This window comes from Muntiacus reevesi, chromosome 2 (genome assembly GCF_963930625.1).
Source record: "Muntiacus reevesi chromosome 2, mMunRee1.1, whole genome shotgun sequence".
NCBI classification, from domain to species: Eukaryota; Metazoa; Chordata; class Mammalia; order Artiodactyla; family Cervidae; genus Muntiacus; species Muntiacus reevesi.
In genome coordinates this window covers 278,278,214-278,305,761 of record NC_089250.1, presented here as the reverse complement: position 1 = coordinate 278,305,761, position 27,548 = coordinate 278,278,214, and the positions used below count along the sequence as shown (strand labels likewise).

Genomic DNA, 27,548 nt, shown 5'->3' with positions numbered 1-27,548 from the left:
AAGAAGTGGCAAGCTGGTCAGAGAGACTGGACCTTTCTAGAGCAGATTCCTTTAGAGCCATTAACAGCCCAGTTACTGTCATGAATTGTGGCTCTAGAATTAGTGTGTGGCATCCCCTTGTATGTGGCACCCTTTATTTCTACTTGGTTTATTTGAGTCTGACCTTTGTGTGTGTGTTTTTTTTAATTTTGCCACATTGTGTTGGCTTCTGCCAGACAAGGCGAATCAGCTGTAATTACACATGCGTCCACCTCCTGCCTCCTCCTTCCCCTGTCGCGGACAGGGCTCCCCTGGGCCACAGAGCAGCTTGTCACACCGCCCCCCCCCACCGCCAACCTTACACAGATGATGTGCACACGTTGGTGCTCCTCTCCATCCACCCCTCCCTCTCCTTCCCCCGCTGTGTCCACAATTCTCTGCATCTCCATCGCTGCCTACAAATAGGTTCATCCGTACCATCTTTCTAGATTCCATATATATGCATTGATACGCAGTATTTGTTTTTCTCTTTCTGACTTTGTATAGCAGGCTCTAGGTTCATCCACTTCACTAAAACTGACTCATGCATTGTTTTTTACAGCTGACTGATACTTTGTTGTATATAGGGACCACATCTTCCTTATCCATTCATCTGTCGCTGGACATCTAGGTTGCTTCCGCGTCCTTATTGTAAACAGTGCTGCACTGGGGGAACCTGACCCTTTAATAATTTAGCTCTAGGGCACCCGGGCGCCAGGCCCTGCAGCGCGTGGGGTCCTCCTGGATCAGGGATAGAACCTGTGTCCCCTATATTGGCGGGCAGATCCTTAACCTCTGGACCGCCAGGGACGTCCCAGAACAGTTACTTCTTGCCTTCATGGAGCTTACGTTATGGCGGAGAAACAAAGTTCTCTTTTTATTTTAAAGATTTGTGTGTGCGCGTGTGTGTGTGTGTGTGCGCGTGGACCATTTTTAAAGTCTTTATTGAATTTGTTGCAGTACTGCTTCTGTTGTTTTTTTTTTTTTAATTTTCTTGCTGGAAGGCCTGTGGGATCTTAGCTCTCCAGGCAGGGATGGAACCCACACCCGTTGCACTGAGAGACGGCATCTTTAAATGCTGGGCCGCCAGGGAAGTCCCTGGGCAAACAGACTTCGGTGTTTATGAGATGGTGACTTCTCCCAAAGCAGAAGGAAACCAGTTCAGCTCAGCTCCGGGCATGAAGAGGATGTTTTGTGTTTTTAAATGGGGGAGCCCCACCCCCGTCTTCCCTTGTTCAGAGTTGTCTGATTCTCTGAGACCCCATGGGCTGTAGCCCTCCAGGCTCCTGTGTCCATGAGATTCTCCAGGCAAGAATTCTGGACTGGGTTGTCATTTCCCCCTCCAGGGGATCTTCCCTGACCCAGGGATTGAACCGGCATCTCCTGCATTGGCAGGCAGATTCTTTACCACGGAGCCACGTGGGGAGCCCACACACACACCCAACCATGTAAAACAGACAGCTGGTGGGAGTCTGCTGCATAGCAGAGGGAGCTCAGCTTGGAGCTCTGCCGACCTGGGGGTGGGATAGGGTGGGCGGTGGGAGGGAGGTTCAGAGGGAGGGAGCCTGTCACGCGCATGGCTGGTTCCTGTTGATGTATGGCTGAGGCCAACACACCACTGTAAAACAACTGTCCTCCAATTAGAAATGAAAATCAAATACAGTTCAGCACTGCGACTCCCCCCAGTGTCTGGGTTCCTCTTGTATCACATCCTTTGTCCTGGCAGTTGGGGGTGTGTTCAGTGTTGGAAAGATGAGCCGCGGGAGCGTCTCCTCTCCAGCGCTCCGGCCCTGCATCTGTCCGCAGCTTGAAGTCGGTGTCCCCCGTGGAGGCTCTGAGGGAGCTTGGCATTGTGCTTGGCGGTAACCAGCACCTAACTCACCTGGACCTCAGCTCCAACAGCCTGGACGCCGCTGTGTGCACGGGCGTGTTCAGAATGCTGAGGCACTCGGCCTGCAGCCTCAAGTATCTGTGGTGAGTTGCCGCGTTCCACGTCTGTCCCTGATAGCTCGCGTGGGTTTGAGGGCTCACTGGGGGGGCTGGAGTCAACATGCAGGAAACGGATGAGAAGGGTAGCAGAGGGGGAGAATGCGTGGGGGTGGAGCATGCATGCTAAGTCGCTTCGGTTGTGTCCGATTCTTTCTGACCCTGTGGACTGTAACCCGCCAGGCTCCTCTGTCCCTGAGGATTCTCCAGGCAAGAATACTGGAGTGGGTTGCCATTTCCTCCTCCAGGGCATCTTCCCGACCCAAGGATCGAACGCATTGGCAGGCGGGTTCTTTACCGTCTGAGCCGCCAGGGAAGCCCCCGGTCTCTCCGATAGGTTGGAGTCCTGTGGCCTGAGCGCTGAGGTGTGCCATCAGCTCTTCACGGAACTCAGCAGGAACTCGAGTCTGAGCTTCCTCAGCCTGGCGGACAACGAACTCTCCCATGTTGAGCTGGAGAGACTGCGGGAGCCCCCGGGTACAGCCGCCTGTGCCCTGAAGGAGCTGTCGTAAGTCACCCCCACTTCCGCAGAAAGCCCTTCCTTGCAGGATCACGGGGCAGAGTGTGCGTGTTGGCGGGGCTGCGTCTGAGGCGCCTCGGGGACCCCTGTGTTGTCTCCCTCCCCCCAGCACGGGTATCATCACCCTCATGCTTCCCGCCCCTCCCCTCGGGCCCGTCTCTGCACCCCCCCCTCGGGGCTCCGTCTGGCCACCTCTCCCTTCGGGGCCATCTCAGCCAGCTTTGCTCTCACCTTATCTTGACCATGGCACCCCACTCCAGTACTCTTGCCTGGAAAATCCCATGGATGGAGGAGCCTGGTATGCTGCAGTCCATGGGGTCACAAAGAGTCGGACACGACTGAGCGACTTCACTTTTACTTTTCACTTTCACGCATTGGAGAAGGAAATGGCAACCCACTCCAGTGTCCTTGCCTGGAGATTCCCAGGGACGGGGGAGACTGGTGGGCTGCTTTTTATGGGGTTGCACAGAGTCGGACACGACTGAAGCGGCTTAGCAGCAGCAGCAGCATCTTGGCCATCAGCTGCTTCTGTCTCTGTCGTCTAACCTCCTCAGGCTTCCGCCAGCCTCCTGTAAACAGGCTGGTTTTCACCCGGGGTGATTTTGCCCCGCCCGGGACGTGAGGCAGTGCCTGGACAAGTGCTTGGCTTTCACCTGTGGGGAGGGGAGTCTGCTCTTGGCATCTAGTGGGTCAAGACCAGCTGTGATCAAGACCCTCCAGAGCCCTGGGGCGTGCGTGCTCAGTCGTGTCCAACCCTTGGTCACTCTTTGCGACCTCTGTCCGTGGGATTCTCCAGGCGAGAATACTGGAGTGGGTTGGCCATTTCCTCCTCCAGGGGATCTTCCTGAGCCAGGGATTGAACCCGGGTCTCCTGCGTTGGCAGGTGGATTCTTTACCACTGAGCCCCATGGGAAGACCCAGGGAGCCTTGGAGGGGCCTCCCAGTCAAGGACCATCTGGCCCAAAGGTCGGCAGGACTGAGATGGAGAGATCTTATTTTTTTAAAAAACGTTTTGTTTTGTATTGGGGTATAGCTGATTCGCAGACAATGCTGTGTTCGTTTGAAGTGGACAGGAAAGAGACTGAGCCAAACGAATAGCTGTGTCCACTCTCCCCCAAACGCCCCTCCCACCCAGGCTGCCGCCAGAGCCGCGTTCCCTGAGCTGTCCAGCAGGTCCTTGCTGGTTCCCCATGTTAAATACAGCCGTGTGTCCATGTCCATCCCGAGCGCCCCAACTATCCCTTCCCCCAGCCTCCCCCCAGCAAGTTCATTCTCTGAGTCCAAGAGTTTCCTTTTAAATTTAAAAAGATTTCTGATACACATTTTATCTTTTTTATTGTTTAAATTATGAAGATATGATAAACAGGTTTGGAAAACACAGAACAAAGCTACATATAGTTCCATTATGTATTACAATTGTTTAAGTAGATAAATGAAGGTTTTTAGTTGGAGTTTCAATTTCAAACTCTCGGGAATTAGAGTGAATGTACAGAGAAGTAAAAGAACATAGCGGACCTGAAAAGCATGATGAACCAATTCGACATAATTAAGATTTAAGCAGTTCTGTGAGCCTCCCTCTGTTCCGTGAGATCGTTTGTGCCGTTTTTCAGGCCTCACGTATGAGGAATGTCACGCGGTGCAGAAGTCGTGCCTTCGCCACCCCCCCCTCCTCCTTGGTGCTTCTCTTCTTCATCTGACTGGATCTTTGCACGGTCTTGGGCCCCAGGATGGAGAGGAGGGCAGGAGAAAGGGGGCCGGGCGTGGCGGGGCTCACCCGGCGTCTCCCCCCTGCAGGCTGGAGAAGGGGAACCTGTCAGCGGCCGCCTGTGAGGGCCTGGCCTCGCTTCTCGCCAGCACCCCCCGCCTGACTCGGCTGTGCCTGGGACTGAACCCGCTCGGAGACGAGGGCGCGCGGCTGCTGTGCGGCCCCCTGACTCGGCCCGAGTGCGTCCTGCAGAGACTGGAGTGAGTCCCCCCTGGCTCCGGGTCCCAGGGGGCGGCCCCTGGGGGTGGCGGCTCTATCCCAGGCCTCTCTGTATCACTGGGCTTTCCGGTGGCTCAGTGGTGAAGAACCCGCCTGCCAGTGCAGGAGACCTGGGTTCAATCCCTGGGTCGGGAGGATCCCCTGGAAGAGGAAATGGCAACCCACTCCAGTGTTCTTGCCTGGGAAGTCCCATGGGGAGAGGAGCATGGAGGGCTACGGTCCACGGGGTCCCAAAGTGTCAGACACGACTGAGCAACTCACACACACATACTGTACAGTCTGAACACTGCTGGCGATGCTGCTCCAAGAACCATGGGGCACCAATAGCTGAGACTTGCCTCGGGTCCCCTCCATCACAGGGCTTCTCCCCAGATGAGGACACCTGAACTTTCTGCTTGTCCTTCCATTGCTCTGAAATAATCTTGCCACACTTTTACATAGTCTCACAATGGAACGCTGTACAGCAGTGCAGATGAAGCAACGTAGCCAAACAGTAACAGGTGGTATTCAGAAACATAATGTAGGAATGAAAAAACAAATTGGAGGTTGCTATATACAGTCTAATATTTGGGCTTCCCGGGTGGCACTAGTGGTAAAGAACCCGCCTGCCAATGCAGGAGACCTAAGAGCCGTGGGTTTGATCCCTGGGTCAAGATGGTCCCCTGCAGGAGGGCATGGCAACCCACTCCAGTATTATTGCCTGGAGAATCCCCATGGACAGAGGAGCCTGGCAGGCTATGGTCCATGGGGTCGCAAAAGTCGGACATGACCGAAGTGACTTAACACATTTGTATAAAGCTCAAAAAAGCAAGACAAAAGATGCGTATGTTTTTTTGAACCCAGCCATGAGTGACGGGCACATCCTCGGTGCGCTCGATGCATCAGTCTGGGCTGAGAGAGGGTCACAGGGGCAGGTCCCGGGTGTGTCCTGGACAGGCCTCGGGGCCCCAGGGGGCCGGGAGGGGGTGCCTCGCCCGAGCTGCAGTCCTGAGCGCCCATCTCTGCGCTTCTGGTCACACAGGCTCTGGTGCTGCCAGCTCGGCGTGCCCAGCTGTAGGCACCTGTCGGACGCCCTCCTCCGGAGCCGGAGCCTGACGCACCTGAACCTGAGGAGGAACAACCTGGGAGACGGGGGAGTGAAGCTTCTGTGCGTAGCCCTCGGCCACGCAGACTGCGCCCTGCAGAGCCTGAAGTGAGTTTCGTCACTTCCTCGTGGTCAGAGGCCGAGAGGAGGGTCGTCTGACTCGGCTTGAGGTCAGCTGGGGTCTGAGGCCCGGGCCCAGTAGCCAGTCCCCAGAGGGCTCTTGGTTTTGTTGCAGGTGGGAATGTGCGGGTGGGTGTTGGTGGTTGTTTAGTAGCTCAGTCGTGTCTGACTCTTTGCGACCCCATGAACCGCAGCATGCCAGGCCTCCCTGTCCATCACCACTCCCGGAGTTCACCCAAACCATGTCCATGAAGTCGGTGTTGCCATCCAACCATCTCATCCTCTGTCGTCCCCTTCTCCTCCTGCCGTCAATTTTTCCCAGCATCAGGGTCTTTTCCAGTGAGTCAGCTCTTCACATCAGGTGGCCAAAGTATTGGAGTTTTAGCTTCAACATCAGTCCTTCCAATGAACTCCCAGGACTGATCTCCTTTAGGATGGAATATTCTTTGATAGCCAAAAAAAAAAAAAAAAAAAAATAATAATAATAATAAATAAAAAGAGTCTGGGTGCTCTGGGGGTCAGTGTTGCAGAGAGAAGTCCTGAACACAGACAAGCCCGTTGGTGGCCTGAGGGTGGCGGGGAGAGGGCTGCGTGGCTGTTCCTTATACTTTCTTCCGATTACGGGTATGTGGGGCGCCCAGGCTTTCAGACCTCCTACCCAGCACCCTCCTCTTTCCAGGGCTTGGCAGAAGCCTGGTTTTGGAGTCGCTTTCTTCCTTAGAAGGCGGGCTGGAACATGTAGAGAGGAAGGGTTCAAGGGTTGCTTTTCCCTCATTTGTATTTTCTTTCTTTCCTCTTGCAGCTTGTCACACTGTTCTCTCACGGTGGCGGGCTGTTGGGCGCTTGCTCACGCCCTCAAGTGCAATGGTCGCCTGAAGATCCTGGACGTCGGGAACAATGCCGTTCAGGATGGCGGGGTGAAGGAGCTGTGCGGCGTCCTGAGGAGCCCGCGTTGTGTGTTGCAGACACTTGGGTGAGTCAGTGCTTTTTCTTTCCTTTTCTTCTGGTAATACACTGAATTTACGGAAAAGGTGCAAAAGGGGTACAAAGAATTGCCATTAACCTTTGAACAAGATTCAGTGGTAGTTTACATTCTGCCCGAAAGATTTATTCTGCAGTCTCTCTCTCCCCTCTCCCATCTCTCCGTATCTGTAATCTCTCTCATCTAGGTATCTGTGTATCTATCATCTGCGTATACGTCTGTTATCTATGCATTTGCGTGTCGTCTCCTCTGTCACTTTTGCCTTTGTATGCCTAGTAGCTAGCAGGTATTTTCAGATTTTGTATTTGAAATTTAGAAATAAGATGGAAAAAGTGTAATGTTATCATGTTACTTTTGTCCTTTTAAGGGCCTTATAAATGAACACGTCCACTTTATACTGAAATTATTTCTTTCATATTGGGGCAGGCTAAGCTTCAGTTTCCTCACCTTTCAGGTGGGGTTTAAGATACCCCCTGCCTTTTATGGATTGGTGTGTGGATTAAACATTACCTGTCAACACTTGGAAAGTGTCTGGCGTGTGTTAGCAGTCTGTTTCAGTAGCACGTGTGCTGTGTGCGTGTCTTCAGTCATGTCCAGCTCTTCGCGACCCCGTGGACTGTGGCCCGCCAGGCTCCTCTGTCCATGGGATTTCCCAGGCAAAGTACTGGAGAGGGTTGCCATTCCCTCCACCAGGGGATCTTCCGGACCCAGGGATTGAACCCGCGTCTCTTGTGTCTCCCTCACTGGCAGGCGGATTCTTTACCACTGAGCCGTCTGGGAAGCCCTTCAGTAGTGTTTCCTCCTAAATCCCGAGTCCCTTTTGTCTGTAGCTCCTCCATCTTGGAGGGCCATCTTTCACGCTTCTGTCCCACCACCCCTAGGCTGGAGAAATGCAGTTTGACGGCCGCTAGCTGCCGGCCTCTGTCTGCTGTTCTTGGAAGCAGTAAAAGCCTGGAGAATCTGAACCTTTTAGGAAACGACCTGGGGCCGGATGGAGTCAACAGGCTGTGGACACCCTTGAGAAAGTCGACGTGCAAGCTCCGGAAACTCGGGTAATCCCCCGACTCCTACACGGGGAAGCGGCTGTTGGGATGCGGATGAATGGGACGAGGTCCTAAAGCGAGCCTACAGTTCAGTTTCCCAGGGCGTCCAGTTTCCCAGGGTGGCCAGTTTCCCAGGGCGGTGCTGGCCAGCAGAGCTTCCAGTGTCATGCATGGTGGTCTGTGTCCACGTTGTCCAGCAGAGGAGCCGCTGGCCACGCACAGGTACTGGACACTTGAAATGTGGTTCCTGTGATGAACAAGCTGACTTTTTAATCTTTAGGCTGAATTAACCAGTCATGTGTGGCTGGTGGTCCCCAGACTGGATGGCGCAGTCCTACGCACTTGGGTGTTTTGGGAGTGAGTCCCCTACTTTTCTGATTCTGGCGCCGACTGTGTTTCACTCAGACGTTCACTCAGCGACTTCCTTCCCAGTGCTGACCTTGGCCGAGCACGAGGGCGTGGCAGTTGGTGTGATACATGGTCCTGGGCCTTCTCGTGGGGTGTGTTTGTCTTTGGGAGATAACAAATCTGAGACCCGTGACAGCAGGGTTAGCTGCCGTGAATGCTGGGAGGGAAGCTTCGGGTTGTGGTGGAGATCAGGGTGGTGAGGGAAGTCGTGTCTGTGGGGGGTCCCGGCGAGGCTGGGTGGACGAACCGTGTGTCAGGCGGGGAAGACGGACAGTGACTGCAGCTGAGGGAGGCGTGTGCTCCGAGGAAGTCAGAGAAATGTGTGCGGAGCCCCGAGGTTGGACCGAGTTCTGTGTGACCCTTGGGGGCATTGAAAGAAGAGCGTTTGATTTTTTAAACTTCTTATTTTCTACTGGAGTATAGCCGATGGACAATGTTGTGAGAGTTTCAGGTGAGCAGTGAAGGGACTCAGCTGTCCGTATACACGTACCCACTCTCCCCCAGACTCCCCTCCCATCCAGCCTGCCACATGACTCGGAGCAGCTCCCTGTGTCTACAGTAGGTCCTTGTTGTCCATTTTAAATACAGCCGTGCGTACATGTCCGTCCCAAACTCTCCCAGTTTCTCGCCACTGGCAACCGTAAGTTTGTTTGAAAGAAGAGCATTGAATTAGACCACTTCCCACCTTGTTCAGTATCCTGGAGATGAGGTCAGAAAGATAAACTGTGGTTTTACCTATTTATTTTTTTGAGAAAGACCTGACACTAAGCACGTTTTAGCAGGAATCCTCTTCAATACCCGGGAACCTTGCCCACTGTGAGAAGTTGGTCAAACTCTGTCCGTTGAGGATTTCGTAGTGTCAACTTGATAACTAAGACGCACATGAAGCATTTTATTGGAGGACAGTTGTTTCACCGTGATGTTAGGTTCTCCCGCACAGCAAAGTGTATCAGCTGTCTGTTCCCCACATCCCCGGTTTTGGATGTCCTTCCGATTTAGGTCGCCAGAGTATTGAATAGAGTTCCCTGTGATGCGCAGTAGATTCTCATTAGTTACCTATTTTATACTTAGCATCAATAATATGTATGTGTCAGTTCCAATCTCCCAATTCTTCCCACTCCACCATCCCCCCTTTATGTCTATGTTTGTTCTCAATGTCTGTCTCTACTTCTGCTTTGTAAATAAGATTGTATACCAGTAGTTTTCGGATTCCACATATTTGCATTAATATATGATATTTGTTTTCCTGACTGACTTCACTCTGTTTGGTCTCTACGCCCATCCACATCTCTGCAGATGCTGAGTCATACGTTTTTAAAAATGGAAGTATGGCTGGTTTGTAATTGTGCTGGTTTCAGGTGTAAAGCAAAGTGATTCAGTTATGCATACTGTGTCTAATATCTATTCTTTTCTATTCACATTCTTTTCCCTTGTGGGTTATTACAAAATTCTGAGTATAGTTTTCTATGCTGTGTATGTCCTTAGTGGTTGTGCTTTTCGCTGGAATACCGTCTTATGTTTGTTTCGTCGTCCTTCCTGGGGATTTCCCGTCTCTCTCCTTTGTGCCTGGGCGTTTCCATGGAAAGGAGCTCTAGTGCCTTGGAATCTCTCTGCGTGACGCTGGAGGTAGAGAGAGATCCGTGGGATGGTAAAAGTTGGCTTCTCTTTGGGACACCCATCTTAGCATCTCATTCTGTCTCCACCTCTTCTCCTTTGTCTCTATGTTTGCAGGCTCGGAAAAGACTTGTGCTCTGTAGTGAGTGCCGACTTGGAGAAACTACACGAGAAGGGGTGCTTTTTGAGAGTCACGTCTCAGTGGGACTTTAATGACCCTGAAGAGAGATGGTGGTGGTGACCCAGGGAGGAGACACCCCAGGTTCACCGTGGCCCGACCTGGGAGGACAGCCTCCCGGACGCGTGTGTTGCTCAGGAACTTCCGTTCATGCAGACGAATGAGCCAGTGCCTCCAGATGCCCCTTCAGTCTGTGACAGGCAGCATGTCAAATGCCCAGTCTCCAGAATCCTAACCCAAGTCTGTATTTGGCCCAGGATCCTACATTGGCTTACCTGTAAGTTTTTTTTTCCCCTCATGGATGTAATAATTTAAATTCTTGGGGCCATTAAGAGGATTAAATAAAGCAAAGGATATAAAAAAATGTCTTGAAATAAAAAATTTCATTTCTCATGGATTGAGAGGTGGGATAGATGTAGTTATAATTCCACAATTATAATACTGTGATGAAATTAGCCTGATGGACTCCTCCACTGATTTTTTGTTTTACAAATTGTATTTATTTATTTTTTAACATTTTATTTTGTATTGGACGATAGCTGATTAACAGTGTTGTGATGATTTCAGGAGGACAGCCATAATACACATGTACCCACTCTCCCCCAAACTCCACCCCGCCCCGCATCCAGGCTGCCACATACCACCGCGCAGAGATCCCTGTGCCCCGCGGTAGGTCCTTGCTGGTTATGCATTTTAAATACAGCCGTGTGTACATGCCCATCCCACACTCCTGGGGAAGTGGGCTAGACTGATTCTTAATATGCAAATAGACCCAGTTTCGGCCTTTGCTTCTTGTTGTGAAAGATCCCAGGCTGTGTTTACATCTAAAGCGTAATCCACCGATCTGAAAATATCTAACGTGGGTCCCACACAGGATATGACGTGACATCGATGGTGTCATGCATGACAAGTATATGAACAGTAGGAACTTATGAAATGGTCATTTTCTCTCCCTTTCCCTAACACCCAAGATTCTCTCTTATCCTCCTTTTCAATAAGCAAGTGCTCCCGGTGGTCTCAGGGCACAGTTGGAGATTTTATTTTGAATTTAATGATTTATAAAACACCTTCATTTTTTTGTTTTTGTTCAGTTGCTAAGTCATGTCCAACTCTTTGCAACCCCATGGACTGCAGCACGCCAGGCTTCCCTGTCCTTCACTGTCTCCCAAAGTTTGCTCAAACTCATATCCATGGAGTCGGTAATGCTATCTGACCTTCATAATGTGTCTGAATCCACAAAACCCTGTAGGTAGGACATCCCTGTTGTACTGATTTCAACACAAGTGTACTGAATATGATTTGAACAGACCACAGAGGACATGAGTCAAATAACTGAGCTTTAGTGATCCAACTCTACTTTTTAAAGAACCAACATGGCTTACAAGATCCATACAAGATCCAGTGGGATCTTGTGGTAAGTTGAATTCCATGACCCTTTGTCCACGTGCCCTCACTATTAAATGAAACTCAATCCTTAACATTTTCTTCCTTCTGCACCTCCATCTACCTGTTATTTGCAGATGAAACCCGTGATAGAGACATTGGGGAGAATAGATGAACTGAGTGAGAATGTAGTGTCCAGGTTGTGTGTCGAGGGCTTCAGTTGTGTCCAGCTCTGCAATCCTATGGACTGCAGCCCACCAGGCTACTCTGTCCACAAAATTCTCCAGGCAAGAATGCTGGAGTGGATGGCCATGCCCTCCTCCGGGGATCTTCCCAACCCAGGGATTGAACCCATATCTCTAACATCTCCTGCCTTGGCAGGCAGGGTCTTCACCACTGGTGCCACCTGGGAAGTGTCAAGGTACATGCTTTAAAAAAAAAAAATCAAAGGTTTAGATCACTTTGGGTTACTAGTAATTAGAATGGGGATATGTTTATGTTTGTTTAAAAATTTTATTTTAGGGACTTGCCTGGCGTTCCAGTGGCTCAGACTATGTGTGTGTGTGTGTGTGTGTAATCATATCTTCTTCATCCATTCATCTGTTGATGGACATTAAGGTTGCTTCCATGTCTTGGCTATTGTAAACGGTGCTGCTGTGAATAGAGGGATGCATGTATCTTTTCTGGGTGCAGTTTTGTGTGGATGTTGGCCCAGGAGTTGGATTGCTGGATCGTATGGGAATTTGTTTTTTAACAACCTCCATACTGGTTTCCATAGTAGCTGGGCCAATTTGCAGGCCCACCAACAGTGTAGGAGGGTTCCCTTTTTTCCACACCCTCTCCAGCATTATTGTAGACTTTTTGTGGTGGTCATTCTGATAAATGTGTGGTGGTACTTCATTGTAGTTTTGATTTGCATTTCTCTAATTATTAGTGATGATGAGCATCTTTTCATGTGCCTATTGGCCATCTTGGTGTCTTCTTTTGGAGAAATGTTTCTTTAGCTCTTCTGCCACTTTTTGATTGGGTGTTTTGTTACTGAATTGTATGAGTTAATTGTATACTTTAGAAGTCCAGTCCTTATCAGTCCTGTCATTTGCAGATATTTTCTCCCACTCTGTAGCTTGTATTTTTGTTTATGGTTTTCTTTGCTGCGCAAAAGCTTGTTAAGTTTGATGCAGTCCCATTTATTTCTGCTCTTATTTCTATCGTTGGGAGAATGACCTAAAAGACCATTGGTACGATTTATGTTGTTAGCGTTTTGTCTATCTTCTAAGCATTTATGGTGTCTTATCTCTATAAGCCTTTAAGCCATTTTGAGTTTATTATTGAGTGTTGTGTGAGAGAATGTTCTAACTTCATCGATTTATACATGGCTGTCTAGCTTTCCCAACACCACATGCTGAAGCACCTGTATTTTCTCCACTGTATATTTTTGCTTCCTTTGTTGAAGATGAACTGACCTAGGTGTATGGGCTTATTTCTGGGCTCCATTCTGTTCCATTGATCCGGATTCTGCTTTTGTGCCAGTGCCACGCTGTTTTGATTGCTGTAGCTTTGTAGTAGTGTCTGAAGTCTGGGAGGGCTGGGACCTGTTATTTCTAATGATCTGGACTTGGGGAATCAAAAGCAGGTTTACCTACCTGGAGAATGAGTGGTGATTCAGGAAAAGAAGTGATGGGATCAAAGGGATTTGCATGACCCTTTACTACAGACTCAAAATCTGGTCCCATGCCATAGTCTACTCAAAGCTTGATAAACTTCAGGCTCCCTGGAACCGTGAAACAGAAGCTCTGTGTCCTGAAAGCAGTGGGTTGGAAGGAAGGAGAAGTCCAGGAGCAGGAGAGTGATCTGCTTAATGGACACAGTGATTGATTGAACATCGGTGTTGCTAGACTTGGATGTTTCAAGCCGGATTTCTTGGGATGAGTAGAGTATCAATAGGGAAATATCCTTTTGGAGGTTTACTGATGAAGACAAATATATCTTCTGTCCAGCCGGTGGTTTCTTCTTTTATTGACCCCTACATATTCACTAATTGCAGTTCTTGTTCAGTTGTGTCCAACTCTGTGACCCCATGGACTGCAGCACGCCAGGCTTCCCTTGACTACATCGTCCTTCACTATCTCCTGGAGCTTGCTCAAAGTCATCTCCATTGAATCGGTGATGCCATCCAACCATCTCATCCTCTGTCGTCCTCTTCTCCTCCCGCCTTCAGTCTTTCCCATCATCAGGCCCTTTTCCAATGAGTCAGTTCTTTGCATCAGGTGGCCAAAGTATTGGAGTTTCAGCTTCAGCATCAGTCCTTCCAATGAATATTCAGGACTGATTTCCCTTAGGATGGACTGGTTGGATCTCCTTGCAGTCCAAGGGTCTTTCAAGAGTCTCCTTCAAAACTACAGTTTAAAAGCATCAATTCTTCAGCATTCAACTTTCTTTATGGTCCAACTCTCACATCCATACACGACTACTGGACAAACCATAGCTTTGACTAGATGGACCTTTGTTCACCAAATAATGTCTCTGCTTTTTAATATGCTGTCTAGATTGGTCATAGCTTTTCTTCCAAGGAGCAAGCGTGTTATAATTTCATGGCTGTAGTCACCATCTGCAGTGACTTTGGAGCCCCCCAAAATAAAAGTCTGTCACTGTTTCCATTGTTTCCCCAAATATTTGCCAAGATTCAGGAGCAGAACCTGGGGGTTCTAGGATCCCTAAGGAGCAACAGGAAGGGGGAAACAGTGGGAAAACATGAAGCCAAGACATCTGAGACCTGCATCAGCCACAGGTGAAAATCATCACGGGCCCTGATATACAAAGTGAAAACAGAATTCAGCAGGTAGAAGATGACGAAGGTGACCACCAGCATCAGGATGGTGCGGGTGGCTCTGGTCTCCGGGGGGCATCTGTGGTGCCCAGTGGGGTGTGGATGTACTGCACCCTCTGGTGGTGTCTGAGCAGGAGAAGCACCATGGAGCCACTGGACCAGACCATGAGGGTAAGAAACATAGCATCAGAGATGGACCACAGGTAGACCAACCCTGCTTTAGAAGCCGGGGGTGAGCAGAACCACTTGCCTTGGGCATCAGTATAGTTGTGCTCGTCCTGTGGACCAGAGATGCTCACAGGAATCCAGAAATTCATTAAGAGACTGAGCATCCAGCAGACCCAACAGGAAGGACCAGTGACCATGGGGGCCCCTCCTCTGATCATCACCCACTCCGCTCTCCTGGGGGTGAGAGTGAAGGCCTGATAGGTGCTCAGGACACATGTGGAGCACAGGGTGGTGCCGCGAGCCACCCTCTGGATGTAATACACAAACTTACACCCAAGGTCGGACAGGGGCTTCCTCAAAACAAAAGCAGTCATTGTGTGGGGAACCCCAGCGGGGAGAAGAACCAAGGAGGTTGGCCATGGCCAAGTGGGTGACAGCTGTCTGCGGGGGTCTCTGTTTGTGGCCAAGCAAGACTGGGGAGACGTTACAGAAGAAGACAATGATGTTGGCCAGAGCCCCGGTACCAACCTGGAGCAGAAGCAGGGCTTTCAGAAATGTTTCCCCTGATTCTTTCTGGGGGGGGGGGGGGGCGGGTAGCATCTTTTTGAACGTGGGTTTCTCTGGGCTCAGATAGTAAAGAGTCCGCCTGCAATGCAGGACACACAGGTTCGATCCCTGAGTCGGGAAGATCCCCTGGAGAGGGGAATGGCAACCCACTCCAGTATTCTTGCCTGGAGAATCCCATGGACAGAGGAGCCTGGTGGGCTACAGCCCACAGGGTCACAAAGAGTCGGACACGACCGAGCAGCTAGCACTTTTGCTTTCTCACATCCTTCTGAGCACACGCGGAGAGGGCTTCAGAGCAGCCTGGCGTGAAGAGCAGGATTTGCTAGTGCAGACATGGGGACTCTTATATGACCTTGTACGCGGGTCCTACACCTTCTATTCTGAAAAGAGAGACACTATCATACTCCACAGAAGGGACTTAACCTGCAGAAGTATACCATTGACACCTATTTCACATTTTATCATTATTACTTTGTATTTCTTTCTGTTTACTTTTATATTCTGACTCCCTACACAGATGTAAAACCCATGAGTTTAGAAGCCATGCCTATGTTGGTAAAAAAAAAATATGTATATATGATTGACACATAATAATACATTAAATTTAATAAACGTGTAGTTGGTAAATAAGTGAATGGAGACAAGAATAAAAATACATTGTTGTTCTTCAGTCGCTCAGTCACGTCTGGCCCTTTTGACCCCATGGACTGAAGCACGCCAGGCTTCCCTGTCCTTCACTGTCTCCCAGAGTTTGCTCAAACTCATGTCCGTTGAGTCTGTGCCTGCATGATATTTATAATTCATTTTCATCCTCCCTACCATTATCATGCATGAAGAAAATTAAACAAAGGCAAAATAATATACATATTACAGGGTTACAGAACTTATTAAGACTTTCAGAGAATATAGTTTCAACGGTGGAGAAATCTAAATTTTACATTGATGTGATAGCATACAAAACACCCATCATAAAATTGGTAGCACTCTGACTATACAGGCTGCTGACAGTCCCTCAGATAATCTATTTAGTATGGAAAATAACCTTAGTTTGCAAAGAATTTTAATCATTAATAATTTTGCAGGTCTTGACTTGCTGGAGAGTGGAGAGATTTGTGGAGAGATTTTTCCAGAGCAGTCTCCAGCTTGCCTCAGGCCGTATGTAAACATAAACACTTCAGTCAAAACATCCAGGTGTACACCTTCAATAAGTACAATTTTTGCTTGTCAGTTATGTCACCAGAAAGCTAATAAAATACTTTGGTTGTTAGACCCAATGCACAGACAGATTGCTTTACATCTTCATTAGTTTTTGTTTTTGTAAAAATGAGAATCCTGCTAAACTTGGAAACAAATATGATAACTAGTCTTTTTTTGTTAAGGTTTTTTTTTTTTTTTTTTTTGATGTGGACCATTTTTAAAGTCTTTATTGAATTAGTTACAATTGTTTCTGTTTTTATGTTTTGGTTTTTTGACCTCAAGGCATGTGGGATGCCTTAGCTCCAGGACCAGGGATGGATCCTGTACCCCCTGCATTGGAAGTCTTAACCACTGGACCGCCAGGCAAGTCCCCAAAGAGAGATTTTAAGGAACAATGTAACTGTATACATCCAGGAACTAAAAGAAAAAAAAAAATACTAAGCCCAATGCCACCAGAAGGAAAGAATTAACAAAAACCAGAGCAGAAGTAAATGAAATACAGACCAGAGAAATAAAAGATCAGCAAAGAAGAGAGCTGGTTTTTTGAAAAGATAAACTCTCCACCCGGTAGGAATGTGAGGGATGATTATAACATTCAAGGTCAGGCGCATAAGGCATTTCCCATCGTACTAGTGTTTCTTGTCCTGAGTCCAGCTGAATTTACTTCCCTTAAAAAAATAAAAAAGAAACACATTTTCCTTTTATCACAACAATTCACATCCTTCCATTTTCCTGGAATTCCCTTCTTCCCACTACTTCAACTGTCTTGCTTCTTCAGACTCCAGTCCACTTGGTTTCACTTGCTCACAGTCACCTGATGATAATCCTCTATGAAAGTTTCTGATTTGCTATCTCAGTCTCAAGATGAGATGGGGAGGGAGGTGGGAGAGGGGTTCAGGATGGGGGACGCATGTACACCTATGGCTGCTTCATGTCAATGTATAACAAAAACCACTACAATGTTGTAAAGTAATTAGCCTCCAATTAAAAAATACATAATAAACAAACAAAAAGAAAACTTGAAAGAGAAGTTCAGATACTAGAAGAAGCAAATCTGGTTAAGATCATTGATGTAAATGCAGATGTTACCTTGGGAAAGAAGCTGAAATTCTTGCTCCATTGGAAAGAAGATGAACTTTCTTTAACATTCCACTGTTCCTATACCTACCTCCCACTGATGCTGCTGCTGAAATGAAAGTCACTCTATGAGGAGGAAGTGATTTTCCTGTTGTACACTGACATCAGAGAATTTGAATAATAAAATGTCATTTACTAAAAAAAAAAAACAACAACAACCCTAAATCTATGTTTTGTTTTCTTTTTTCTTTGCTTTTGTTTTTACTCCACCTCTCTCTTTGGGCTTCTCTGGTGGCTCTGATGGTAAAGAATCTGCCTGCAATGCAGGAGACTCGTGGTCAGTCCCTGGGTCAGGAAGATTCCCTGGAGAAGGGAGTAGCAACCCACTCTTCTTGCCTGTAGAATCCCATGGGCAGAGAAGCCCGGTGGGCTACAGTCCATGGGGTTGCAAAGAGTCGGACGCGACTGAGCAACCAACAGTTTCTCTTTCAATACGCTGAGAGTTGTACGGGAACAAGTACGGCTCACCTTGCTGACTAATAGATTCTCTGCCCACAGTGTCTGGACACTAAACATCCCGTGGGCATCAGCTGCTGCTATTCCACAGCATCTCCAACAACAGGAGGAGGAAATACAAGACGTATGGATTCTGATCTCTGCTTTGAGTTATGATTACCTGCAACTTCCATGGCCTGCCTAGAAAGCTACGTTTCACCATGGACCCGGTCGTAACAGAGAACAGACCTAACCTCGTATTGGAGCTCTTCCTTTGGCTCTGACCTTTGCGCCCTGTTGCCTGTGCTCAGCTGCGCTGGTTTGAGAAACAACGCTGCCTGCGTGCGTGCCAAGCTTCAGTCGTGTCCACCTGTTTGCAACCCTGGGTGTGGACGCTCAGAGTGAGGCAGAGTCCGCCTGTATCCTGCACAGTCTCAGTTTCAAACTCCTCTCCTGCTGGAGAGCCTGCTCTCCCGTTTCCTGCCCTGAGACTGAACACAAGGGCGCACTCACCTGCCTGCATTTGGCTCCACGCTCTGTGCAGGGAAGTGTCAGTCAGGCCGGGCCCCAGTTATAGGGACGGGGTCCCTGGGCCCGATCTCCCCACAGAGGAGCCATTATCATGTCATCTGGAGTGGAGGTGACACTGTCTGCATGGAGAGTCTGGGGCGTCTCCAGGGAGGAGCAGATCTTACCCCCAGTGCTCATCACCCTCACCCACGTCTGGGGACTAGTGACGACTCCTGGCAACTATTGAGAAGGTCCACAAGGGCAGCTGAGCAGAGGGCAGGGAGAGTTTTCTGTGTTCCCTGTGGGAGATCCCAAGTTTAGAGTGAAAGTCATAACGGGGAGGGACACTCACAGTGCACCAGGGCTCCCTTCCCTGTTTCCTGTTGGCCATTTTCCTTCATGGTCTCACTTTTCCAAACTGTTCCAAGTGTGTTCACACTGATCATCAGGATGTGATCTGGAGGCTGGGCTTTCTCCTCAGTTTAAGTTCCACAGCCCTTTCTATTTATGGTCTCAGGTCTGTTTAATATGAAAAATGCCCCCTTTGAAGCCAGGGTTTCCCTCCTCAGAATCCTCAGGTCTCTCTCATATCCACATGACTCTGCAAGGACTCTGTCATTTGTTTCAAGTCACCCACAGACCACCCTCCTTGAGTCTGTAATTGAATGTCCAGCCTGTCCCTGTGTTCTAGTCCATGAGCCTGGTAACATGCGTTCCTAGACGTGCACACAGGGGTTAGCAAGATGAACTTATTAGGACAATATTAGACTTTAGAATTATTTGAATTGATCACTGTAATGATCAGTTGCTAGTTGAAAGTTTAAACTGGCATCTGGATCCTTGAAACCTGCTCCGTTAGATGCGCAGCAGGCCTGGGATCATTCTCCCGAGGGAGCACGGAGGAGAAGGAGCACCACAACGCTCTGCATCAGGCTCCTTCTGTGGAGAATAGGTGCATGAAGGCAGCAGACACGTCCACGTTTCAGAAACATGGGTTTTCCAGGATAGCCCAGGTAGACAGGACATCTACTGCTTCTATACAGTTGTACATTCATGGCCCCTGTCTGGGACAGAGTGCTTGATAATCATTCTAGCATGCTGAATGACTACTCACCATGGGGATGTTGCTTGAGACAAACACGTAGAGATAGTTTGGACCTACTATGTGCCATTCCTCGACTAGGTAATGAAGATACAAAGAGAATTACTAATACCCTGGATCCTGATGTTTGAAACCCACGACTCATCAGCAGACTTCTGGCTGAGCTGGTGGAAGCATCCAGATCTGAGCCGTCCAGGGTGGACGCTCCAGTCCCAGGGGGCCACTGAGCTGCTGACATGGGCTCATCCAGACTGAGAGAGGCTCGGGTGTCACACACACACTGGATCTCCCTTCTGTACTGAGGTGCTTCTGTTGGGTGCATATATATTTACGACTGTTCCATCTTCTTCTTGGACTGATCCTCTGGTCATTATGCAGTGTCCTTCCTAGTCTCTTATAACAACCTTATTTTAAAGTCTATTTTGTCTTAATAAGTATTGCTACTCTGACTTTCTCTTGATTTTCCTTTGTGAGGAATATCTCTTTCCACCCTGTTACTTTCAGTCTGTGTGTCTTTAGATCGAAAGTGAGTGCTTTGTACAGCATGTGTATGGTATGTTTCTTTATCCATTATGGTTGGAGCATTTCAATTCTTACACATTCTTTGAAATGACCACAGTAGTTCTAACTAGAATATAAGAATTTGTGAACCTTTATGTAATGACTAGAGCATTCTATACAAAGAGTTACACATTAAGACTACCTATTTTAAAAATGTAATAATAAATATGCCACATCCCTAAAAGACAGTATTAGAGAAAAGGAACTCAGAAAATAGCGATTAGCATAAAACAAAGCCCGAAGATTCTGCACAACAGTGATGAAAACTAAACGTTTATGTGACAAAGAGGCGTGGGCACCTTCTACTATTCCTTCCTGTTACTCCATCCATCAAATCAGTGATATTTACTGAGGGTCAAATATAGAAAGAAAGTCCAGGTTTAAAGGTAAAACGATCCATTGTACAATATTGATAATTATGTGTGGCATTACAGCATATTAAAGAAATATAAGTGAAACAAAGACACAAAAGAGTGTAGAAAATCACCTCCATTTTCCAGGTTTCATAGCATCATCATGAAATAAAATCTCCCCACCACTCAGGAGTGATATTTATTGGGACCAATATTGGAATAAGTGCCAATCAACGTACATCAGGTGTTAGTCAAACTAATATGGAAATCAAGTGTGTGGACACACTTCAAATGATACCGATTAAAGGACAGTTCTTTCAGAGACTTACACTGTCCGAGAGGGTAACTGATTTATTTCCTCAACGTTTCTGCGAATAGTCCTTGAGCTGTTATTTCATGGTTTGACTTTCAGATCTCTCAAGGCAGTGCCAACGCTGATTTGCCTTCTAAGCTGATGGGATTTTATGTAGAAATCCGGCACAGAGTACACATGTCAGAAGGCAGAGGGAATTCGCTGGCTGCCCGCTGGTGGGGACCTGGTGCTCTCACTGCTCAGGGCACAAGTTTAATCCCTGGTCAGGGACTAGATCCTGCACGCATGCTCAAAATTTTAAAAAGAAAGGAAAGAATTAGTAAATAGAAAAAAGGTACAAACTTTGCTTTATAAATAATAATAATTATGCAGAGGTGGTATACAAGATGTGACAACAATACTCTATTGCATATCTGAACGTCGCTAAGACAGCAATCTTAAAAGCTGTCACCACAAGACGAACCTAACTATATGCAGATATGATATTAACTAGACTTGTGATGTTTTGCATTCTATACAAATACCCAAAGAAGGGCAATGCCAAAGAATGCTCACACTACTGGACAACTATGCTCTTTTCCCACACTGGTAAGGTTATATTCAAAATCCTTCAAGTCAGGCTTCAGCAGTATGTGAACCAAGAATTTCCAGATGTACAAGCAGGGTTTAGAAAAGGCAGAGGAACCAGAGATTAAATCGCCAACGTCTGCTGAATCACAGAAAAAGCAAGGGAATTCCAGAAAAACATCTGCTTCTGCTTTATTGACTATGCTATATCACAATAAACTGGAAAATTCTTAAAGGGATGGGAATACCAAACCACCTTACCTGCCTCCTGAGAAACCTGTATGAATGTCAAGGTGCAACAGTTAGAACCTTACAAGGAACAATAGCCTGGTTCAAAACTGGGAAAGAAGTATGTCACGACTATATTATCACCCTGCTTATTTAACTTATATGCAGAGAACATCATGCGAAATGATGGGCTGGATGAGTCACAAGCTGGTATCAGGACTGCTGGGAGAAATATCAGCAGTCTCAGATATGCAGATGACACCACTCTAATGGCAGAAAGTGAAGAGGAACTAAAAGGCCTCTCGATGAGGGTGAAAGAGGAGAGTGAAAAAGCTGGCTAAAACTCAACATTCAGAAAATGAAAATCATGGCATCCAGTCCCATCACTTCAGGGCAACTAGAAGGAGGAAAAGTAGAAGCAGCAGCAGGTTTTGTTTTCTTGGGCTCCAAAATCACTGCAGATGGTGACTGCAGCCACGGACTGCAGCTTTCTTCTGGGAAGAAAAGCAATGACAAACGTGATCAGCATATTAAAAAGCAAAGACATCACTTTGCTAGCAAAGGACCGTATAGTCAAAGCTATGGCTGTTCCAGTAGTCATGCACGGACGTGAGAGTTGGAGCATGCAAAAGGCTGAGCACCGAAGAATTAATGCTTTTGAATTGTGGTGTTGGAGAAGCCTCTTGAGAGTCTCCTCCCTTGAACTGTGAGGAAATCAAACCTGTCCATCCTAAAGGAAATCAACCCTGGACATTCACTGGAAGGACTGATGCTCAAACTGAAGCTCCAGTACTTTGGGCACCTGATGTGAAGAGCCGACTCACTGAGAAAGACCTTGATCCTGGGAAATATTGAAGGCAAAAGGAGAAGGTGGCAGAGGATGAGATGATTGGATGCCATCACCGATTCAATGGACATGAATTTGAGCAAACTCTGGGAGATAGTGGAGGACAGGGAAGCCTGGCATGCTTCCATAGCAGTCCATAGGGTTGCAAAGAGTCAGATACAATTTAGCAACTGAACTACAACACACAAATACTGTATTATTCTGTTGTACAACCAAAACTTCTGTAATGGTGTGTGCTAATTATACTTCAAAATAAATAGTGCTCAGTAAACAGTTATAAAATAGAGAACTTGGAGCTAATATTTAAACTTCTTCACATTTACTATTTCAGCCATGACGCCTAAAAACCCAAGGGCAGGACCTGTAAGTTTTAGGATCCCTAAGGAGCAGCAGTAGGGGGCAAAAAGTGGGGAAACATGAAGCCAAAATGTTAGCAGTATGAAGTAACGATAGATGAAAATCTAAAAATGCAGCAATGCGAAAAGCAAAAATGCAATCCAGCACGTAGAAGGTGACGAAGGTGACCACCAGCATCAGGACGGTGCGGGCGGCTCTGGTCTCCGGGGGGCATCTGTGGTGCCCAGTGGGGGTGTGGATGTACTGCACCCTCTGGTGGTGTCTGAGCAGGAGAAGCACCATGGAGCCACTGGACCAGGCCATGAGGCCGATAAACACGGCATCAGAGACGGACCACAAGTACAGAAAGCATGCTTTAGCAGCTGAGGATGAGCAGAACCACTTGCCGTGGTTATCAGTGTAGTTGTTTGTGTCCTGTGGACCAGTGACTGTCACAGGAACATAGATATTCATTAGGAAACTGAACATCCAGCAGGTGCAGCAGGAAGGACCAATGACCTTGGGGGCCCCTCCTCTGAGCATCACCCACTCCGCTCTCCTGGGGGTGAGAGTGAAGGCCTGATAGGTGCTCAGGACGCAGGTGGAGCATAGGGTGGTGCTGCGAGCCACCCTCTGGATGTAATACACAAACTTACACCCAAGGTCGGACAGGGGCTTCCTCAAAACAAAAGCAGCCATTATGTGGGGAATCCCAGGAGAGAAAATAATCAAAAGGTTGGCCACAACCATGTGGGCGAGAATCACTTCTGTTGGTCTCGTCTTGCGGCCAAGCAAGATCGGCCAGATGCTGTGGAAGAAAAGGATGACATTACCCAGAGCCCCAACCACCATCTGTAACAGAGAGATCATTTCCAGAACCACCTCCCCTGGCTTTCTCAGGTCATCTCTGTGAACAGACATGGAGAGGATGTCAGAGTGTCCTGGAGTGGAAAGGGGGCTGAGCTGGTGATGATATCAGAAGTTTTCTTACACAATCAAAGTGCAAAAGGATTCTTGCATTTTCTGTCTCCTGAGAAGGGAGACATTGTCATGCTCCACAGGAGGGTCTCAACCTAGAGAACATATGCATGGTGTCAGTTACAATTTCCCGCTTACTATTTTGTATTTATCTCTGTTCATTTGTATAAGTTGAAGGTCCACTAGCCTGTGAGGTCCAGGAACTTGAGAACCATGTCTCTCTGATCAATAACATGACTGACCAATGCACGCGTCCGTGCACACCAGGTTTCAGCTGCATCCAACTCTTAGTGACCCCGTGGACTGTAGTCAACTGGGCTCCTCTGTCCATGGGATTCTGCATGAAAAATACTGGGAGTGGGTTGCCATGCCCTCCCCAGTGGATCTTCCCGACCCAGAGATCGAACTCGAGTCTCTTATGTCTCCTGCATTGCAGGTGGGTTTTTTTTTTTTTTTTAACCAAATAGCACCACTGGGGAAGCCCTGGTTGACCAATAATTGGTGTTAAATAATATGTCCTGAATATACGTATTACAGGTGACAGAGAAAAACAGTGATATACTCTTCCCCTTTAGAATGTATGATCATTCTATTATAGTAACATATTAACTTTGAAAAATGAAACAGTATTACTGAGATTACAGGAGAGTCTGACTAAATTTAATACAGTTGTCACTGAACCAGTTGTCCACGTTTGAGAACTCACAGCTCATCAGAAATACAAAAGAACAATAAAACATCAGTCATGCAGTTTTGGCTTCTGCTCTCTCATGGAAGGCAACAATCTGTCCTAACAACAACTAAAACACAGAATACTCTGTAAATTCTTGGATTCCTAAGACAGGCGAGAACAGAGGGGAAATCTCTGCTTCCAAGATTGGAGAGATGGACAGTGAATAGAGGGGATCGAGGTTCTTGGAGCACAGGTTCATGAGGGAAACACCTCGGACCCAGGGCAGAAAACCCTGCACTATAATGGATTTACGATGGATTTATGTAGGCTCCATGGGTTGCTGGAGGCCCCATGTGGAGAAGTCTGGTAATTAGAAACTCCAGGAAGACCAAGGCATAGGGAGATCCCTACAGTTCTGAGTTTTGTGATATTTCTTTGAGGAAAAATCAGTCGAAAAAAAATCAGTGGAAAAATCTCTTTGTGCTTTCAGTGGGGGTTGGAAGGGGAAGAGCCATTTTGAAATACATCAGAGCATGAGGTTCTTCTTAATCTGCCTTTAGGAGAGGTTTGTTAACTAGAGTTTGTTAACCGGGGTCTTCTCAGAGCCTGACTGACCTGGGAAGGGAAATAGCCAGCATCCAGCCCACACTAGCCATCCTGCCCAATTGACTGAGGAGAAAAAAAGCAGAGACGCTGGTGAGGTTCACAGTCCAGAGGCACAGGCTCTCGGAGAGACTGGGACCTCATCGTAGGATGTAGGATCTCCCCTCTCCCCTCACCTCACCACCACATCACTGAAGGTTAACAGTTCCTTTTACCCAGAACATCATGTCCAGGTGTCAAGGGAAAACTCCTAGGCATACTATAAGGCAGAGAACAATTTGGAGACACAGAGCAAACTTTAGATTCAGACATGGCAGGAATGAGCGAATGATCAAACTGTCTGGACTTCGTATGTGCTGTGACTAGGCACACGCAAGCCAGTGGAAGCAGCGGGAGCTAACGCGATGCTGAGCCTTCAGAGGAGAATTTGACTCACCTCACCCCAGGTCAGCACAGAAATCGGGGCTGGTCTATGCAGGCCTCCTAAGAGAACAAGAAAGCCCTGCTAAGAGAGTGCATCGTGTGCCCAGGGCCATGGACAGAGGAGTTGGGAGCTCGGCCCTGCACAGAGGGACACGGGGAGCGGGGGAGGGCGGAGCAGGCCGCGTCCAGTGCAGAATCATTCAGCTTCGTCTCAGAGCTCCCCTCGATGGAAGTCCTCAGTCTTAGCCAGGACTGCCGCCTGGGGTCCTTCTCTGTATTCACCTGTTTTAGACTGCATGAGGTGTTATTAAATAAAAAAAAAAGTATCACCCACTTTTGTAAGTTACAAAAGCCAGTCATATTCTAATTTCTAAGTAAAAAAAAAAAAAAGTGTACATTGGTTATTTTCCATCACTCACATCTCTTGGCAGACTTGAAAATTACCTGAATTTCATCTCACTGCAAATTTTTTCCCCTTTCCATAATGCCTCAGGTTAAGGAAGGACAGTTGGGATTTTTTCCATATTCTTGAGAAAAATATGTGGATCACACACAACACAAAACCCACACAGAATGGAGAGAGTATCTTTGCCGAAATTAGTGAAAACCTTCATCCAACTGAAGAGGGACTGAAAATAGGAAAAATGTATCTGTCATTACTAAGCAGTGTAATTCTCTCTGTGTATTTCTGTGTGGGTCTGCGTCATCAGGGTTTACTTCATGCTGTAGGGTTTTTCAGCTCTAATGAACTCAGCACAAAAATATGTCCGCATATATTCATACCAACCCTAATCTATTAGGTCTGAGAATATCAACAGACTTCCTTTCAACATGGTTGAAGGTCTCAGTGGCTCTGGTCACACAGGACTTGGCACAGATTCCACAGTCACCCCTCCCTCTTCCCCTCAGTGTCAGGGACCCCCAGGCCCAGGGGTCTGCAGTGAACTCACGGCTCTGGTCCCACTCAGATACACACCCCAGCACATTCCCACCTCCCACCCGTCCTTCCAGGGCACGGACGGGGCAGCTCAGGGCGAGGCCGGGGGCACCTGTTCTGTCCAAGGTGCTGACAGCACAGCTCTGAGCGCCTCTCCTGCTGGAGAGCCTGCTCTCCCGTTTCCTGCCCTGAGACTGAACACAAGGGTGCACTCACCTGCCTGCACTTGGCTCCACGCTCTGTGCAGGGAAGTGTCAGTCAGGACGGGCCCCAGTTATAGGGACGGGGTCCCTGGGCCCGATCTCCCCACAGAGGGGCCATTATCATGTCATCTGGAGTGGAGGTGACACTGTCTGCATGGAGAGTCTGGGGCGTCTCCAGGGAGGAGCAGATCTTACCCCCAGTGCTCATCACCCTCACCCACGCGTGGGGACTAGTGACGACTCCTGGCAATTACTGAGAAGGTCCACAAGGGCAGCTGAGCAGAGGGCAGGCAGAGTTCTCTGTGTTCCCCGTGGGAGATCCCAAGTTTAGAGTGAAAGTCATAACGGGGAGGGACACTCACAGTGCACCAGGGCTCCCTTCACTGTTTCCTGCTGGGCATTTGCCTTCATGGTCTCACTTTTCCAAAGTTTCCCAAAGTGTGTTCACACTGATCATCAGCATGTATCTAGAGGCTGGTCTTTCTCCTCAGTTTAAGTTCCAAGACCCTTTCTATTTATGACCTCAGGTCTGTTTAATCTGGAAATTCCCCCTTTGAAGCCAGGAGCTCCCTCCCCAGAATCCTCAGGTCTCCTTTGTGTCTGCCTGACTCTGCAAGGACTCTGTCATTTGCTCCATGTCACCCACAGACCACCTCTTTGAGTCTGTCACTGGATCACCAGCCTGCCCTTGCATTACAGTCCATTAGCCCTGGCAAGATGCACTCCGGGACATGCAGACAGGGGTTGGGGAAAAGAATTTATCAAAATTATATTAGGCAGAAAATGTTAGAATTCTTTCAATCGATCCATGGATGATCAATTGCTAGTTGGAAGTTTAACTTGATAACTGGACGTTTGAAACCTGATCCATTAGGTGCGCAGTCGGCCTGGTGTTTCTCCTGGGGGCCACGGAACAGAAGGGACACCATACACCCTCCCCATCAGGCGCCTTCTTTGGAGAACTGGGGCATGAAGGCAGCAGACACGCCCGCATTTCATAAACAAGGTTTCCAAGATAACCCTGGTAGATGGAACATCTACCGTTTCTTTTAACAATGCATTTATTTTGGCTGCAGGAGGCTTCTGGGGCCCTGCACAGCCTTCCTCTAATGGTGGAGAGCGGGGGCGACTCTCTAGTTGCGGTGCCTGGGCTTCTCACTGGGACTTCTCTTACTGCAGAGCTCGGGCTCTAGGGCACAGCGGTCAGCAGTTGTGGGCACAAGCTTAGCTGCTCTGTGGCATGTGGAATCCTCCCAGACCAGA

The 27,548-nt window shown here is 48.1% G+C and overlaps 2 protein-coding genes and 1 pseudogene across 2 annotated transcripts in view; 1 reads left to right on the top strand and 2 right to left on the bottom strand.

The window, feature by feature from the left end:
* NLRP13 (NLR family pyrin domain containing 13) overlaps positions 1 to 7,750 on the top strand; it is a 30,720-nt gene extending 22,970 nt beyond the window's left edge. The window contains exons 6-10 of the mRNA XM_065919500.1: positions 1,825 to 1,992; positions 4,319 to 4,489; positions 5,530 to 5,700; positions 6,515 to 6,685; positions 7,576 to 7,750. Coding sequence (XP_065775572.1) covers positions 1,825 to 1,992; positions 4,319 to 4,489; positions 5,530 to 5,700; positions 6,515 to 6,685; positions 7,576 to 7,750 — 856 coding nt within the window. The remainder of the gene's footprint in view (positions 1 to 1,824; positions 1,993 to 4,318; positions 4,490 to 5,529; positions 5,701 to 6,514; positions 6,686 to 7,575) is intronic.
* A 6,253-nt stretch (positions 7,751 to 14,003) lies between these two features.
* Positions 14,004 to 14,915, bottom strand: LOC136157695 (vomeronasal type-1 receptor 4-like; annotated as a pseudogene).
* Positions 14,916 to 22,459: 7,544 nt separating this feature from the next.
* LOC136157694 (vomeronasal type-1 receptor 4-like) lies at positions 22,460 to 23,661 on the bottom strand. The gene is made up of 2 exons (XM_065919499.1): positions 23,634 to 23,661; positions 22,460 to 23,409 (listed from the first exon to the last, which is right to left on the bottom strand). The coding sequence occupies exons 1-2, from the start codon at positions 23,659 to 23,661 to the stop codon at positions 22,460 to 22,462; spliced, it is 978 nt and encodes a 325-aa protein (XP_065775571.1).
* Positions 23,662 to 27,548: the final 3,887 nt, after the last annotated feature.

Coding starts and splice junctions, on each gene's coding strand:
- LOC136157694 (XM_065919499.1), bottom strand. CDS start 23,661: ATGGTTCTCAAGTTCCTGGACCTCACAG. Junction 23,410..23,633: donor CAAGTTCCTGGACCTCACAG/GCTAGTGGACCT, acceptor TTTCCACTCCAG/GACACTCTGACATCCTCTCC.